We start from the raw sequence: 15,613 nt of genomic DNA on the forward strand, positions 1-15,613 counted from the left end.
ACCTTATGGGAATGATGTAAGAAAAGAGGAGAAGAAACCGAAAAAGATTGCGGTACCATGGACCCACAAATCCTTGTAAGGTTACCATGACAACAGAAAGAGCAACTAAAGCCAAAAATAGTGCTTTCGTCAGCCGATTGAGTTCAAGGTCCAACAAACCAACCTGAAAGAAAAACACATAATACATGAACAAGCTAACCACAATGTCCCTAATATTATCAATCAGAATGCGTGGTAATGATGACAAAAAAAACTTTAAGATTTTTTGGTATTAGCCTTTATTATAATGAAATATGAAAATGTTACTAACTTTTCTCCTGAAAAACCTTTAACAGATTCAGGCAGAATTTCTAGAAATGAGTCATGATTCCCAGAGCATTTCCAGAAAGGGTCTACTGACAAAACACGAGGCCAGAGCACACAGCCGCAGTGAACTCAGACATGGCCTGTGGACGGGTGGCGCATTGGTCACCGGCTCAGGCAAAGTGAAACGCAAGCCTAGAGAAGGGCACTGGAAGCTTGCTCAGGGTGCGGCCCGGGAACAGAGAGTTCTGAGGGCACGGGCGTGTCTTCCTTGCACGTGCCACGCCATGGCCATGCCTCTGTTATCTGTGTGGGCGCCTCTGCACATCTCCCATGAGGATTCTACTCTAGATGGAGAGTTCCCAAGAACAGGACCGTATGTATGTCTTTCCGATCTACCAACAGTCTCTTTGAAAGAACTTGTCTTACAGCAAAAAAAAAAAAAAAAAAAAGCAATAGATAGTTAGCTTAAAATAAAACCTTTTTAATTTGCACAAATCATATATTGTATGTTCTCCCAGTCAGGTACACTACACACAAGTCCATTCTATGGATCGTTTACCAGCTGAGCAAAATGTGAGGGAAAATTATGTCAATAAGAATCAGTTCATTTTTTTGGCTGCATTCTGTATAGGATCTTGGAAACAGTGAGAACTAGCAACCCAAAAAGCTCTCACTGCACAAGTTAAGAGAATACAGCTCTTTTGAAGCATGTAGCTTCAATTTCGAGCTCTAGCAATCGCTGTGAACTGTTTCTCTTTGCTTGCTTTCAGTCCTGAAAGACCACAAGGCAGTCCAGTGAGTGGGGTTGGGGGATGAGAGGGAACTCCACGCTGCAGGAAGGGAGGGAGTGACACAGCACAGTAACTAGGATTCCTCGGGACTCTGGATTTAGGCTAATTTAGATGCTGACTCTGCCACTTAGCGGCATAACCTTGGGCAAGCTGGGCTTTGGTTTTCTTATCTGTAAAATAGGGAATGTGGGATGTTTTCCTTACAGCCCCCAGGGGATGCAAAGAGGGAGCTCAAGGCACAGTGGCCACAGTTCCTGCTGGGCAGTACGCTCCCCAGGTGTGCTGCTACTGCTCTTATTACACACTTGGATTGGAATCCACTTTCTCTGTTTACTAAATGTGTGACTTGAGGAACAACCTTAAATTCTTTGTTAAACCTCGTTTTCTTCATCTGTAAGTGGTGGTACCCCCGGGGCAGAGGTACCAGGGTGAGAGGCCACTGCCTTCAGCACCACTAGGTTGGGGAACAGCATGTACTTAACTTACCTACTTATTTCTGATCTATGTGACATTAACAGAAGACTAAATCCTATCAGGTTGGTTATCTATCTGCCACCTCAATTTCTCCTGAATCTGGAATAACTTTTGAAAAGGAGTACATGAAGAAAACATGATTGCAAAAAACCTGATTAAAAAAATAAAAAGTTTGAGAATTACAGAGCTAATAAATAACTTGGTTTATTCTGTAGAGCCTTTTGAAAAATCTGTAACTTCACCCAGTAGAAAGCTAGCCTTTTCCCACAACTCATATATCTAGTTTATATCTGGTTTTGATTAATACTTTCCACAAACTCTCATGAGATCTTTAGAACCTGCAATTATCAAGTAAAAATAAAACTTTGTCAAAAGTCCATTAAGTGCAGTTGCGAAGAAAACTCAACTAATTAAACAAATAAATTTAAATGTCTACTACATTTTGTGCTAAACTCTAAGGTTATGAAAACGAGCTAAGTATAAGATTTTACCTCCAAGAAACAGCTAATCTAGTAGGAGAAATAAGATGAACACCAGTGATCTATGTTATAAAACAGAATCATAAAATAGTAAGTTTTCTTTTCTAACCAGGCTTGTTTTAAATCACTTCCTGTGACCGACAGTCAGCACCACCACCGGTTAATAAACACTTCACGGCCTTTCACAACAGTGTAGGCACAACAGGAGCAACGACAAGGACTCCAAAGCATGGGACTGGCAGTGCCCAGAGTGCGGGGTCCGTGACCAACACAGACAGGGTGCTGCACTCGGCAGGGTGGGGCAGCCCCTCCTGCACTCTGTCCTGTGCACACTGCCACAGGGCTCACTTGGCCACTTCACTGTGTAAGACTCCTAACTGAGGACACTTTAAACACAAAGTGTCAGTTTTATATGAAATAGCAACTGGATTCTAATGTAACAATTAATGAGACACTTGGCCTGCCACAAAAACTCTTCTCCGTGTTGCAATACAGCAACACAGACAGCAGCTCATTTTCCACAGAAACTCTTCAAAGACTGCACATTCCCAGCTCTGTATTCTCCAAAAAAGCACACTGCTCTCTAATTCACAACAGCAGATCCCCTTCTAGCCAAGTAAAATGTCCACAGCAACATCTCGGAGCTCCAGCACGAGGCTTTTTCATCTCTGGGTCAGCCACAAGACCAGTAACAGCGCCGCTCCCCCAGATCACAAACAGTCTGAAAGGGAGCAATACTCAACCGGTTCTGAAGTTCCCAACGCTGCTGCGGGGATGGGCTGTGCCTTCCCTTGAGAACGGGGCAGCTGAAGACCACAGCGGCTGATTTATCAGCTCTATTTAAAAAGCAGCACAACCAGGACAAATATCATGCAATTTCCGCTACTTCAACTACTACATAGTTTATGCTTGAATTATTGAGAAAAATAGGTTTTTGGATTAAAATGAAGAAAAATTAAGCCAGGGAAGTAGAGCATGTTTCAAAGCCCAGATCTTTTTGCTGTGACAAAGGCGGTCTAAGTTTCAGGCCTCACTGAGGATCAGATGAAGTCATTATTCATTCAGTCAGGGAAAAAAGACTCAATTACCTCAACCTAAAGATGCTATCAATGAATGCAAAGTGCATATTTTACTCTATTCATCCAAATCCCATTAAAAAGTGAAAGGAATGATTTAATCTGGCCTTCCAGAGTTGGTCTTTTTTTGTAATAAAATAAAGAATCACTGTCTTGCAAAATGCATAACCACCACCTCACACTTTCCCCTGCAACATAGCAGTGAGGAACTGTAAAAGCCAGGACAAAAACACTCAGAAATGAATACAAAGTTTCCTTTCAAAAAATGCCACGTATTGGGTGGAAACATTCAAAGCAGCCACTGCACACCGATATGCAGATCACTCAAAGCATTAGTACCTTTCTCATTGATGAAGACAGATGTGGTCAGATGCTTGACTAGTGAATGTAACCATTTTGAAGCCAAGTACATGTTGTCTTCTCCCAACCCCTTTTAACTTAAAGAAGAGCAATAAAACATTTAGTGGAATAAAATACAACTTTTCAAAAATGGGCTGTGCCTTGCAGGTGGCCTTTTCTGAACTGTGATTCTTGTTCCTGGAATATAACTTGTAACCAAACTACAGTACATAGTGTAAATCTTGTAGGTTGCTTTTATTTTATTTTAACTTTTTCAATTCTAACAAAACAGAAGAAAAGACACATTTCAACACTTGGGTTTTTTTAAAACCCACTTCAATTAATAATTTTTAATATTCAATTTCTCTGAAATATGCTTTTCTTCAACTCATTTAAAATACAATCTGAACTCTTATAAGCTATTTAAAATAAAAACCAGTTAACTTATAAAGTTACAGATTCTATAAAGTAGGTGGTAACTTTAGTTTTGATGTGGATCTCTTCCTTCTTTAAAAAAACATCTTAAATACCTGGACAGACCAGATATCTTTTGCCATGACTGTCAATTTTTCACTCATAAAATATATTAATCACTTGGAAGTAATTATGACTGTTTAAGAAAAGGTAATGTAAATACACTCAGAAGTTATTTTCAACATTCATTGTCATCTCCTATATTAGGAGATGAAGCAAATTTTCTTCTACTTGTCATAATATTTGTTTTATCTGAAACAACTGTGATAACAAAATAAAATACACTACTGGAAATTTTAACCTCCAAGGGAAAATTTGTGCATAATGTCTAAGACAACCACAATGATTCTACAAAGGGGCTGTTCTAGGATAATGAACACAATAATTGCCTGTATAATCTAAAATGCTACTAATGGCAACGATCACAAATCCATTTAGCTCCTCTTTAATTTATGTACCAAGTTTAAAATAGCTAACGGTTCTCAGTAAAATAATGGTTTATACCAACAATGGTAAATACGGTATTCTCCAGCTTAATCAAGAAAAGATCAGCCTTTTTTTTTTTTTTTTTTTTTTTTTTTTTTTAACGAATGCTCGGACGAGTGAGAATCGGACCTTATCTCCATGACACAGCAACACTTCAATCCATCTCAAAGTTAAAACTCACATCACACTACTAAGTTCCTAATCAATCAGTATACACGGCAAATTGGAGCAGGCGTCGAATGCTGTAAAATCTCAGGCCCTATCCATGATTCAACATAGTGCCTGCACAACACTTACTGCTGATGACGTCACCCCGTGTAAACGGGATGTTGGCATCCAAACACTCTTACCCATCTTTTAAAACTCGCGCAGACTTACTCCTTTCACAGAAGTAGTTTACAATAGTAAAATGCAAAACTTCAGAGCGCCAGTTTAAACTCTGGTAGAGCACTAGATTATTTTAGCTTGTCCTGTAGTTTCCCTGTGAATACAGGACAATCTGAAAAGCTCCGATTCTGACACCTAATTCATTCATGACTACTCTGCACAGGCAGAGAAGGACAGCTTTGTACACGGCTGACTATGTACGGAAAAACACAACTGTTAACGTTGCTTGTCTTTCATCAGCTGAACTATCTGTGGATCAGTTCTTCATTTAGAATTTGGACCCTGACTACAAAATTGATATAGGGCTATGCTTTAACCTAACTGAAATTCCTATAAGAAGCATATTCTTTTAAGTATCTTTGAAGTAAATAAGCCCTATATTTTCCACTGCTAGTAGAATCTTAAGAGACAAGAAAAATATAAGTAATTTTCAGATCTTCATTTGTGTTTCCACATTTCAAATAAATGAAACTCATGCACTAAATCTAAGTACTAAATTTTACAGCAACAACTTTTTCCATTACGAAGTTTAAATTAAAAGTATTACTTTTTAAAAAGTGATGCTACATAGTCTTTTTCCTTCTGAAGTTTATTATTTATTCTTTTTTGGATATGAACTACTAAGCCTTAAGTGTGTGTAGTACATGCAGACTGACCACACACTATAGATGTGTCTGAGCCATTATTGTTTATCACCTCAGTGATCTGCAAATAAGAAGGGTTTCTTTTAGCCATTATAGTCTGTTGGGTCAATAATCTGTGCTTTAAGAATTCCCTAAATAAGTATCAGCACAACAATTCTTAATGTTACAATTTACCACCTTAGTTCTTAAAAATCAAAACCTGTATTTATACAATAGACAATTTAAAGTCTATTCTGAAAGAATATTTCATAACCTACATGTTTACCTACCAAGAAATTTAACATTTTGCCTATTCTATACTCAGAATTTAAGGTTTTTCCCTTGCTTGCTATATAGTTATTATATAGAATGTTTTCCCTTGAACATTTAACATTAAAAGAGTACTACATTTTTTGTATAAACAAGAAAAGTATTAACACAAGAATCAGCTACTAAACAGGGAAGCAAAACCACTTTTGAAACCAACATACGACACACAATTAAGAGACAAGGGAGTTCAAAGTAAACCCTCACACCTAGTTTACACAAACTGAAGCTACCCAACTTTTGATGTTACAGGCAATGCATATTGTCACTCTGTCAGCAGACCTATATAAACATGTTTTAACGACAAAATTATTACTAAAATTTGCAAGCATATTACCTGCTAAGTTTGAAGGGGGCTTCATGAGTACAGAATGAGGTTATCTTCTTAAACTGCTGGACTTCTAGATCACTTGAGAAGGTTCAATACTGGTTCTAGCATTTTCTAAGACACGTATCCACTCACCAGAATTTGTTATAATCATCCATAATGTCAGAAAGTAGCATCATCTCTGAACACATGTATACACATATACACATCTCATGTTTGCCCTTACAAAACTCATGCTTTCTACCTTCATATAGGACAACCGGATTCCATCTGTTAGTGTGTGACAGCCTTTACTGATACATTAGAACCTTCATCAAAATAAATCAATGTATGAAAAGTCAGCAAATGCAAAGCAACACAGTGGCTGAAAGGTAAGAAGTTAAAACTTTTATTTTTAGTAAGTATTATAAATTCATTTGTTATAAATTCTTTCAAATGTTCTCAACTTGTGATACATCAAAACCATATTTAAAACAAAAATAAGCATGTGAGAACATGCAAAATGATCTAGAAACTATTTGGAAATTTAATTTTTGCTCTACGTATAGAAATTACATTAAAATCCAGCACTGAATATTAAGATAAGCCGATACCTTTTCTAATGTACATTATTCCTAATCGTATTTTACAATCACCACATTGTTTATCTGAAAATCAGGAGGCGGAGGAGGCTGAAGTGTTAAGAGTCACTCTCATTCCAACACTACACTGCCGACCCCCGCTGCACTGCTCACATCCTTCTCCGAGTCTCACACCTCACGCAGGCGGCTGGGAGGGGACGCCAGCGAGCGCGGGGAGTGCGGGGCGCGGCCAGCAGGGGGAGCGCGAGGCCGGCGCGCGTCCTGATCTCCGCAGACCCGCTCTCCGGAAAGCGCCGGCCATTTCTAACCCCGCTCTCCCGAAGGCGCCGGCCATTTCTAACCCAGCCAGTCCAGCACAATACATACACTCACTCATTCATTCATTTCTGAAGAAAGCGTTACCCTGAATATATGTTTTGTCATGCAGAATGCAGGCCAGAGTCTACAGACTTGAACATCCTGGATTATGGGGGGTGGGAAGGGGCCCCAGAATAAAAATCTGGCATCTCATAAGAAGCCCTATTTCAAGACAGGACCTCGGAAATGCTGTGCACGGTCAATAGGGTGGTGCCCTCCTAAGGCTTTTCGAAGATTCCGGGCTAGAAAGTAAGTTGATAACACTGTAACAACAGCTTCCTTAATGATTTCAAGATCCTGAATATATTTACCTTTTTTTTTGTCTTAATATAGGAAGGCATCAATTTTAAGTGGTTTTGCCAAGACCAGTAACCAATTTAAAATAATTCCATTAATAACGTAAGCTATCTACTAACACCAGAAACCTCAAAATGCAACATCATTCATAGAAGTGGCATTTGGTTTTCAGTCTAACACACAGTTTATTTGGGTAATTTTATATTTAACAAATACTTTACAAAGAGCATGAACCTATTCTCTAAGCCTTACTATCTAAACACACAATACCCAGGACTTTAGGGGGGGTCATAAAGCTCTCATTGTATTTTACAAACAAGCCAGCAAGCTCTGCAGGAACTCCAAGAAGAGCAGATCCCGCCAGTGGGGGGTGGGAGGTCACTGGACCTCAGGGTCCCCAGGAGCCCAGGAGTTCTGACTGCTTCATGCTTCTTTACAAGGCGCACACTCAAATACTTCTTGCCCCAAGGCATATAAAAAATAGAATCTATTCTAATAATAACTCTAAGTGGTACTGATACTGTAAAAGAAAGTCTCTTACTAGGAGACATAAAACTTTAAGAGACATAGTAAAGGGAAGACCATGGTTTTCTTTAAAATGATTTAAAATACAGGGCACTCATCTCTTTTCATTTTCTCAGTCTATTTCTAATAGTACACACTGAAGAGACTATGCTCTTCAGACATCTTTCTTCTGGGAGGTATCTGTCTTTTTATTTTACCCTGAATGTAGCAAGTCTTTATTTTAAATATCTCAGGGTAAGGTAGAAACATTCTTAAAATATACTTTCAAATATTCATTTAAGTATAATTTACAAAATATATTGCTGAACAAAAAACTTGTACAGTACTAAAATGTCATCAGATTCTATTAAAAACTCATGAAGAAAAGTACTAAGTATGTGGTCAGGGCTTCTAATGTCACAGTATTCTGAAATTCCCAAGCACAAGGTCTGTCTTTCCTTCAAAGAGCTTTGAACTCTTTTCAAGGAGCTTAAAAAAAAAAATTACTTGATGTGTTTCTAGCGTTCAGAATGTGAGATACTGAAGAAATTATTCTGATAAGTAGCTTCGAAATGTTGGGCCACAGATGGTGGAAAAATGCTGAGATTCAGAAGAGAAAAACAGATGGGACGCTTCCTTTTCACAAGCAAAGTGAGTCCTTGCAAATGCAGGTGTACAGGAGGGCGGGGGTGGCCCAGGAGAGAGGCACCAGCCTAGCCCTGCTTCCATGGAGCCTGCCTGGAACATGGCCGTGAAAACGGTTTTAAAGAAACTGCAGAGCGGAGGGTGGGGTGGAGGGAAGACCACTTTCCACCTGCTTATTTCTCTTAGGAAATTTTAGAAAAGAGAATGGTTAAAAGATTATTAATAAACAAGATCACTAACTTTATAATTAAAACTTTAATTTCCAACCTAGATTATCTTCATAAGAGGTAATGATACAGATTAGTTGCTACAGTAAAGTGAGAAATTTCTTCAGTAATTAATTTCAAAACGTTGGCATCTGAATTCTTTCTTTGGCATGCCAACAAGTATAACATATTTAATGGTCTGTGCGAGGGAATTTACTAAACAGTATCAGTGAAAAGTATTTTTATATAAGATTCCAGAAAGTCTGGTTTCATTAAGGGCTACCTGAAACACTAAACATACCATTTGAAGTTGCTAATTGTTCTTGTAACAGTATCTTAGGAACCACCACAAAATGACAACGACCAGGAAAATCCCTGATTTTTCATTGAGCAGCTGGACCACACTGCTCAACTGTGGTCCAGCTGACTTCAGCATGTTTCCACCACCTTGATAACCTACATACAGCTGTATCAGAATCATCACAGAAGAGATGTTACTTAGTCAAGGACACAAGGCTGTCATTGTCAAGTAACATGTCACTCTCTCCTTCTGTGTTTCTTGGCTTATTGTGTAAATACGTGGGGATTTATGAGCCACTGGAAGATTTCCATCCCATTTTCCAGGTATCTGGCACCTACCACTATGTAAAATTACTCAAGACTATTTTTAAATCAAGAGTCATTAGCTGTCTTGACAAGATATATGACTAAAATATTTGCTGATCAGAACCACAATCAGTATTCTATTTAATATCCCCTTGCAATTAAATGCATATCACTGATTTATAATTATATTAAAAATGAGGATATATAAAATATTGACCAGTGTCTAAAACACCTCAAAATTACTATCATCTTAAACAAAGTCACTAGATTCTGTACATTTTCTGTTCCGCCCACACATCTGCTTAACTAGCTATTAACCAGAAGTTAATAATAGGTAAATGTTTTAATTTTTAAGGCAGAATAGCAGAATTGCAGACATAGAATAGCAAAGAAAGAGAAAAAAGAATGAAGGATAGTTATAGCAGTCTAATAGCTAACTTTGAATTACATCGTTTTCAAAAATCCATGGTTCTTAGGATTTGTATTCTTTTGTTTTGTAAGTAAAATGAACGTTAGCAGATTTGCCGAGAATTTTAAATGATAAAGGTATTATGGTTAAATAAACTTTTCATCTTGCATAATCACCCTTTTATTATTAAAACTGTCTATTTAAGAAGTTTATTACTGGTATCTTGGCAAAATGCAACATTATTTTAAACCATCTAAAAATTTTTTGTTGCTTTATGTCTTCAGAGACATTTTATGAGTCATTTCATACTTAATGGTTTGTAAGCAATCCCAAGAGTTGGGAATTGTGTGAAAAGTTGCTCAGATTGACAGATAAAGTGAAAAGGTCTGTATTAATTTCCAAATAAAGAAATGCATGGCGTGGTATCGCACGATGATTATACTCCAAAGTACCAATTAGAACGCATCAGAAAGTAGAGCAAGTTGACACTCTACAATAAAGCAAATAATTTCCAGTTGGAGGGGCAGAAAATGTTAATATGCAATGTTCAAGACTACAAGAATCTTTGTAAAAGGAAGTAGCTAATAAGGTTTAATGATGCATGTCAGGAAGCCACAGTATGTAGGGAAACACAGCTGGCTTCATTTTGTAAACTATTTGATATACACATCTTTCTCATTTGCGGTTATCAGCTGTGCAGTGCCATGGGGGACAGTTTAGACTTCAAATCAGGATATTCTTCTTGTTCTCTAAATTACAAGTAAAATACATTAATATAATATGGTGCTATAGGCTAGTGCCCTGACTACGGCTTATCAGTTTACGAGAGAGGATTAAAGAAGTCTTCTGTAAAATGCTGTGGAAACAATCTTGCCAGCCTAAATAGGCTACTAAGAACAAGAACCACTAAAACAATCATAAAACAGACAAAACGCTTGGATTTAGCGAATTAATAACCCTCACAAAATGGTCACCATTTTTCATACCTCAGGCATTAAAATAAAAACTGGCTGAAAATGCTCCTGCGTGAAACCACAGGCCTATGGCAGTGCTCACTCTCCTGCACACACAGGTGGGCGCAAGGAGGGGCCCACTCTAAAGGCAGCAGCATCGCAGTGCTGAGGGACTCCAACGTGCAGGTGACAGCAATTAGCAGCAGATGACAGCAGCCCTTGAATCTGTACCAGATGGCAGCGAAGGGTCACTGGGAGCCATCAACCTTCCACAAGGAAGCCCTTGTGTTTGGCGACTATCAAACTCTAAAGCTCTTAGAAACAAACTAATTATTCAACCACCAGAAGACAACCGCTAGGTCACAACGCTAATATCAGAACACTGTTCAAGCACTTAGAGTGCACTTATTCTAAATGTAATTACACATATTAGCTGTTAAAAACAAGCATGCTGCATAATGATGAAAAGGTTGCCCTAAACTCAAAGAGCTAAAATTCTGGTAATTAGTGAATTGTCTTATGGCAAAATACAGTCAACAGGTTCTGACTTTGGATGAATGCTGCTTGTAGTTAAAGCTAGAAACAGCCACTTTCTAAGTGAGACTCTGTATGGAACCTAATCAGCACCCTGGCTGATGACTGAAGGCCAGAAGAACTACAGAGAAAGAACGACATCTCTCAAGACAGACGATAGAGAAGCTGTGGGTCGTCCCACTACAGGGGATCTAAGAAAAGCCTGAAAATCTCAGAGTCGTTTGTCAAGGCTTCCTGCTCAAATGTTAAGTATCACCCTAGGTAGCGAGGCCAGAACAGAGGAGGGGCAGCAAGAGAATGGAAAGGCTGTGGATTCTCACACAGGACAAACCCATCTGTCCATGTTCTACACAGAGAAAAAAATGCAGTCAAAATGCTTGAGACAACAAAAAAATCAATGCGTAACTGATTTACCTTGACAAGACTAACTCCACACTAATAACTAATACATAAAACAGCTTACGTTTTGGTTTAAATGTATTAACAAATTATAATTGATTCATTTTTTTTCTCCTCATGACCACAAGCAGCTTTCAACCCAATAGCCCTTTACAATTAACAAGTGCTGCTGCTATTCAGCCTTCCTGACTCTGCCAGGTATTACTGTCTATTCCACTTCTAAGGTTAGGTGCTTGGTCAAGAGCACACAGCTCATGGCAGATTGGAGACCGAGCAGCTCCCCGCCCCCAGCTTCAGCTCTGCATCCTTGGCCCGACACTGCCAAATGCCGAGGTTCCCAGGGCCCACTAGTATGCATTAGAGGTGACATTATTTTCCTTCTCATAATTGGATGTCTCTGGTTGAACTTTCTTGTTTTTTGAGGTGGAGTTTCACTCTTGTTGCCCAGGCTGGAGTGCCATGGCACAATCTTGGCTTCACTGCAACCTCTACCTCCCAGGTTCAAGTAATTCTCCTGCCTCAGCCTCCCCAGTAGCCGGGATTTACAGGCATGCACCACCACACCCAGCTAATTTTGTATTTTTAGTAGAGATGGGGTTTCTCCATGTTGGTCAGACTGGTCTTGAGCTCCCGCCGTCAGGTGATCCACCTGCCTCAGCCTCCCAAAGTGCTGGCATTACAGGCGTGAGCCTCTGTGCCCGGCCAGATCTTTCCATTCACTACTCAAACTTCCATTAGGCTCATGAAATATAAACAGGTTGAATTTTCTTTATCAAAATGTTTTTCTTTTACTATTTTTACTTGGATGTGGTAAACTCAGAAAATAAAACAAGCTGAATTTTCTTTATTAAAATGTTTTTCTTTTACCATTTTTATTTGGATGTAGTAAAACTTCCTGCTCCACTGGTACCAATTACTATCCTTTGAGAAAAGGAGGACAGACTACATGAAATAATTAAATGTTGTAACCCAAATGACCTACCAAGGCAGCAGGCACTTAACAGAGGGGAATATTGAGCCCAGCAAAGTCACTGAGGGCAGTTGCCCTCGCCTTACTTCGCCGGCTTCTACTGGAGCTTTCTAGCTGGAGGGCTCTCCTCCTGTGCTGCCAAAATGGGCTCCGCTGAGAACACTCAGGAAGGTTCCAGAGAGCGCAGGCAGGCTTGGGTCTCAAGCTCTAGGAAGAGACCACGGGTATGGGACCCCTGAGGCTTGGTGCTCTGCTGGTCACTGTTGATGGGGATGCAGGCAGAGTGAGCCCGCTCTCAGGAACCACATTCTCCCAGCTACATTCAGATGCCTCTTCGTTAATGCCTCAGTGTAATAGTTAACCGATGATCAACTGCCCTCACAAAACAATGCTCTCAAGAAAACAGCAAGGTGAGAAAACACATTCCTCCTGAAGAATTATCATGTAACTTACATGAAAAAAATTTACATGAGAAAAGAAACTGCAATCAAGTGCCTGAAATAAGCCCTGGTCCTCAGCTACCTCTTGCACAATGATGCATGCAGGGAAGCTGATTTTTCTTCCATTTCTTTTTACAAGCAGCATGGCACAATGCTAGACAATAGCGGCACAATGACTCCACGCTGAAGGAAATCATCCTCTGAAGACGATTTTAAGTGCCGTGACACCATCGTCCTACGTCCCTATCCCTGCCACAGGAGACTTGGCTGGTGGTGCTCATACCACAACCCACTCTGGGGCTTGGTTTTATGAGGATGGTTTGTGTACATCCATGGGTGGGCTCACAGTGTCTGCAAGAAACACAATAATTTAATTTGGTTTGTTGTAAATTCCCAACCTCTCTGTTTTGGTTTCAAGATGCAGCACTTGTCATGAATTGTGGAGTGGTGGAAATAAGAGGGCTGAAGGGGCACACACGGTGGTCCACAGTCCACAGTCCGCCCCAGGCACCTTCCTGCATGCTTTCTGCAGTTCTTTCACACTGTCCCACCTTGGATCTGGGCACATCTGTTCTCTGCCTGAAATGCCACCTTCCCTTCCCAGCTGACCCCGCTGTTTTGATGACTGGGGGTTGGGCTCAGCGGCTGGAGGCCTGAGCCTGCCTATCTGAGGCATGAAGCAGAGAAACACTAACTGCTAATTTCAATGCCAGTTGTGACCTTCTTCTCGTTCTTACTGACATGATAAAAATACACCTATTTCTCCTTTGACCTGACTTGGTTACTTCTGATTCTCCCACTTAATCTGAAATCTGAGCAGTGCTTCCGTGTCATTGCCTGGGTGACCCCTGCAGATCTTTCCCGCTTTGGAAATCTATTAGCGGCTCCTCCGTGATCACCACAGATCACCACCCCAACAGCAAGAGGAGGAGGAAAATCATCCTCACTGCCTGTCCATACCTTGAGTTGGGGTAGAGACAGGAAGTGTGAAATCCAGGGCCCAGGGACGGGCCGGGGCACCACAGGCTGTGCCCACAGCTGCCGACACAGCAGAGCCCACCGGGGCAAATCGAGGAGAGATCAGAATGGGGCGGGAGCAGGGTCTGAATCACACTGACCACCTTAAGAGCAACCACCCTCCCAAGACCAGGGAGTGCACAGAGCGGGCACAGAAAGGGAGGAGCAACCTGGTCCTCAGAGTCCAGCTACAGCCCGGCCAGAACAGCAGCCGCCCACGCTGCTCCCAGGCAGGGGCCGGGCACATGCTCCCCGAGGTGTTCCTGGTCTGCACCGGAGACATGATGACCACAATCACCACCCTGCATAATCACCGGAACTGACCTCCCCACAGCCTTGAGATGACAGCAGCATTCAGACAACAGCAGCCACAAGATTATTGTGGAATTAGTTGCCCATGTTCTCATTAAAAAAAAAAAAATCAGTTATCCAGTCAGGGTAAATTTCAACATGATAGTGCTCAACATCTGATTAGGATCTGTAATTAAAACGCAGAGTATATGAACTCAACATTTTTACTGTAGGCAACCAATTTGGAAATAAAATGCTTTTCTACTATTTAAAAATAAAAATACATCACCAAAAAAATTTTTAATTTTGAAATAGTAGCAAACAGAATATAAAAATTTTTTAAAGATAATAATTGAAATAATATCCAAAAATGTCAAAGTCAGGCACAGTGGCTCACGCCTGTAATTCCAATACTTTGGGAGGCCATGGCTGGAGGATCACTTGAGGCCAGGACTTTTGAGACCAGCCTAGGGAATACAGGAGGCCCAGTCTCTACAAAAAATAAAATATTAGCCAGGTATGATGGCATGTGCCTGTAGTCCCAGTTACTCAGGAGGCTGAGGTGTGAGGATGACTTTGGCCCAGGAGGTCGAGGCTGCAGTGAGCAGTGATCATGCCACTGAAATCCAGCCCAGGTGACACAGTAAGAACTTGTCTCAAAAAAAAAAAAAAAAAAAAAAAGTCAAATACTTAGAAATAAATCCAACAAAAGGTATACCAACCTCTACAGAGAACAATCATAAGACATTATTGAAAAATAAAGGGATACACAATATTTGTTGATTAAAAGACTTAATATTATAAAAATAATCTCTGAAGATCTATAGACATTTAAATGCAATCCCTAACTCCCTACAGCAATTAAAAATTATTAGCAAAGAAAGGGATCAGCAGACCAGTCACAGGAAAGGGCCAAGATGTGCGTGCACCCACTGTGGGTGGACACTGACCCACACAGGGGAAGGGGCAGATTTTCGACAGTCACTTCTGGGTCAACTGGAAATTCACATGGGGGAAAAACAGAAACTGGGTCAGTACTTCTTCTTATACACAAAACCGAATTCTAGATGTTTAGAAATGTAACAGAAAGGAAACAATAAAACTTCAGAAGACAGTATGAGAGAGTATCTCCCTGACCTACGGTGGAGAAAGAGTTCTTAAACCATAAAAAAAAAAAAAAAAGTTGATAAACAATGTTACAACTGAGAATTGCTACTCATCAAAACACCATGAAGAAAGCGAGAAGGCAAGCAACAGAGTGGGAGAAAACAACTCGGATATACAAAGAGCTCCTACAAAACAGCAAGAAAAAGA

At 40.1% G+C, this 15,613-nt stretch overlaps 1 protein-coding gene across 2 annotated transcripts in view; it reads right to left on the minus strand.

The window, feature by feature from the left end:
* ATP9B (ATPase phospholipid transporting 9B (putative)) overlaps nucleotides 1–15,613 on the minus strand; it is a 295,408-nt gene that overhangs the window by 116,197 nt on the left and 163,598 nt on the right. For both annotated transcript variants that reach the window (XM_050768237.1, XM_050768236.1), the window contains exon 12: nucleotides 3–163. In XM_050768237.1, the coding sequence (XP_050624194.1) occupies nucleotides 3–163 (161 nt within the window). The remainder of the gene's footprint in view (nucleotides 1–2; nucleotides 164–15,613) is intronic.

This window comes from Macaca thibetana, chromosome 18 (assembly GCF_024542745.1).
Source record: "Macaca thibetana thibetana isolate TM-01 chromosome 18, ASM2454274v1, whole genome shotgun sequence".
Lineage (NCBI taxonomy): Eukaryota > Metazoa > Chordata > Mammalia > Primates > Cercopithecidae > Macaca > Macaca thibetana.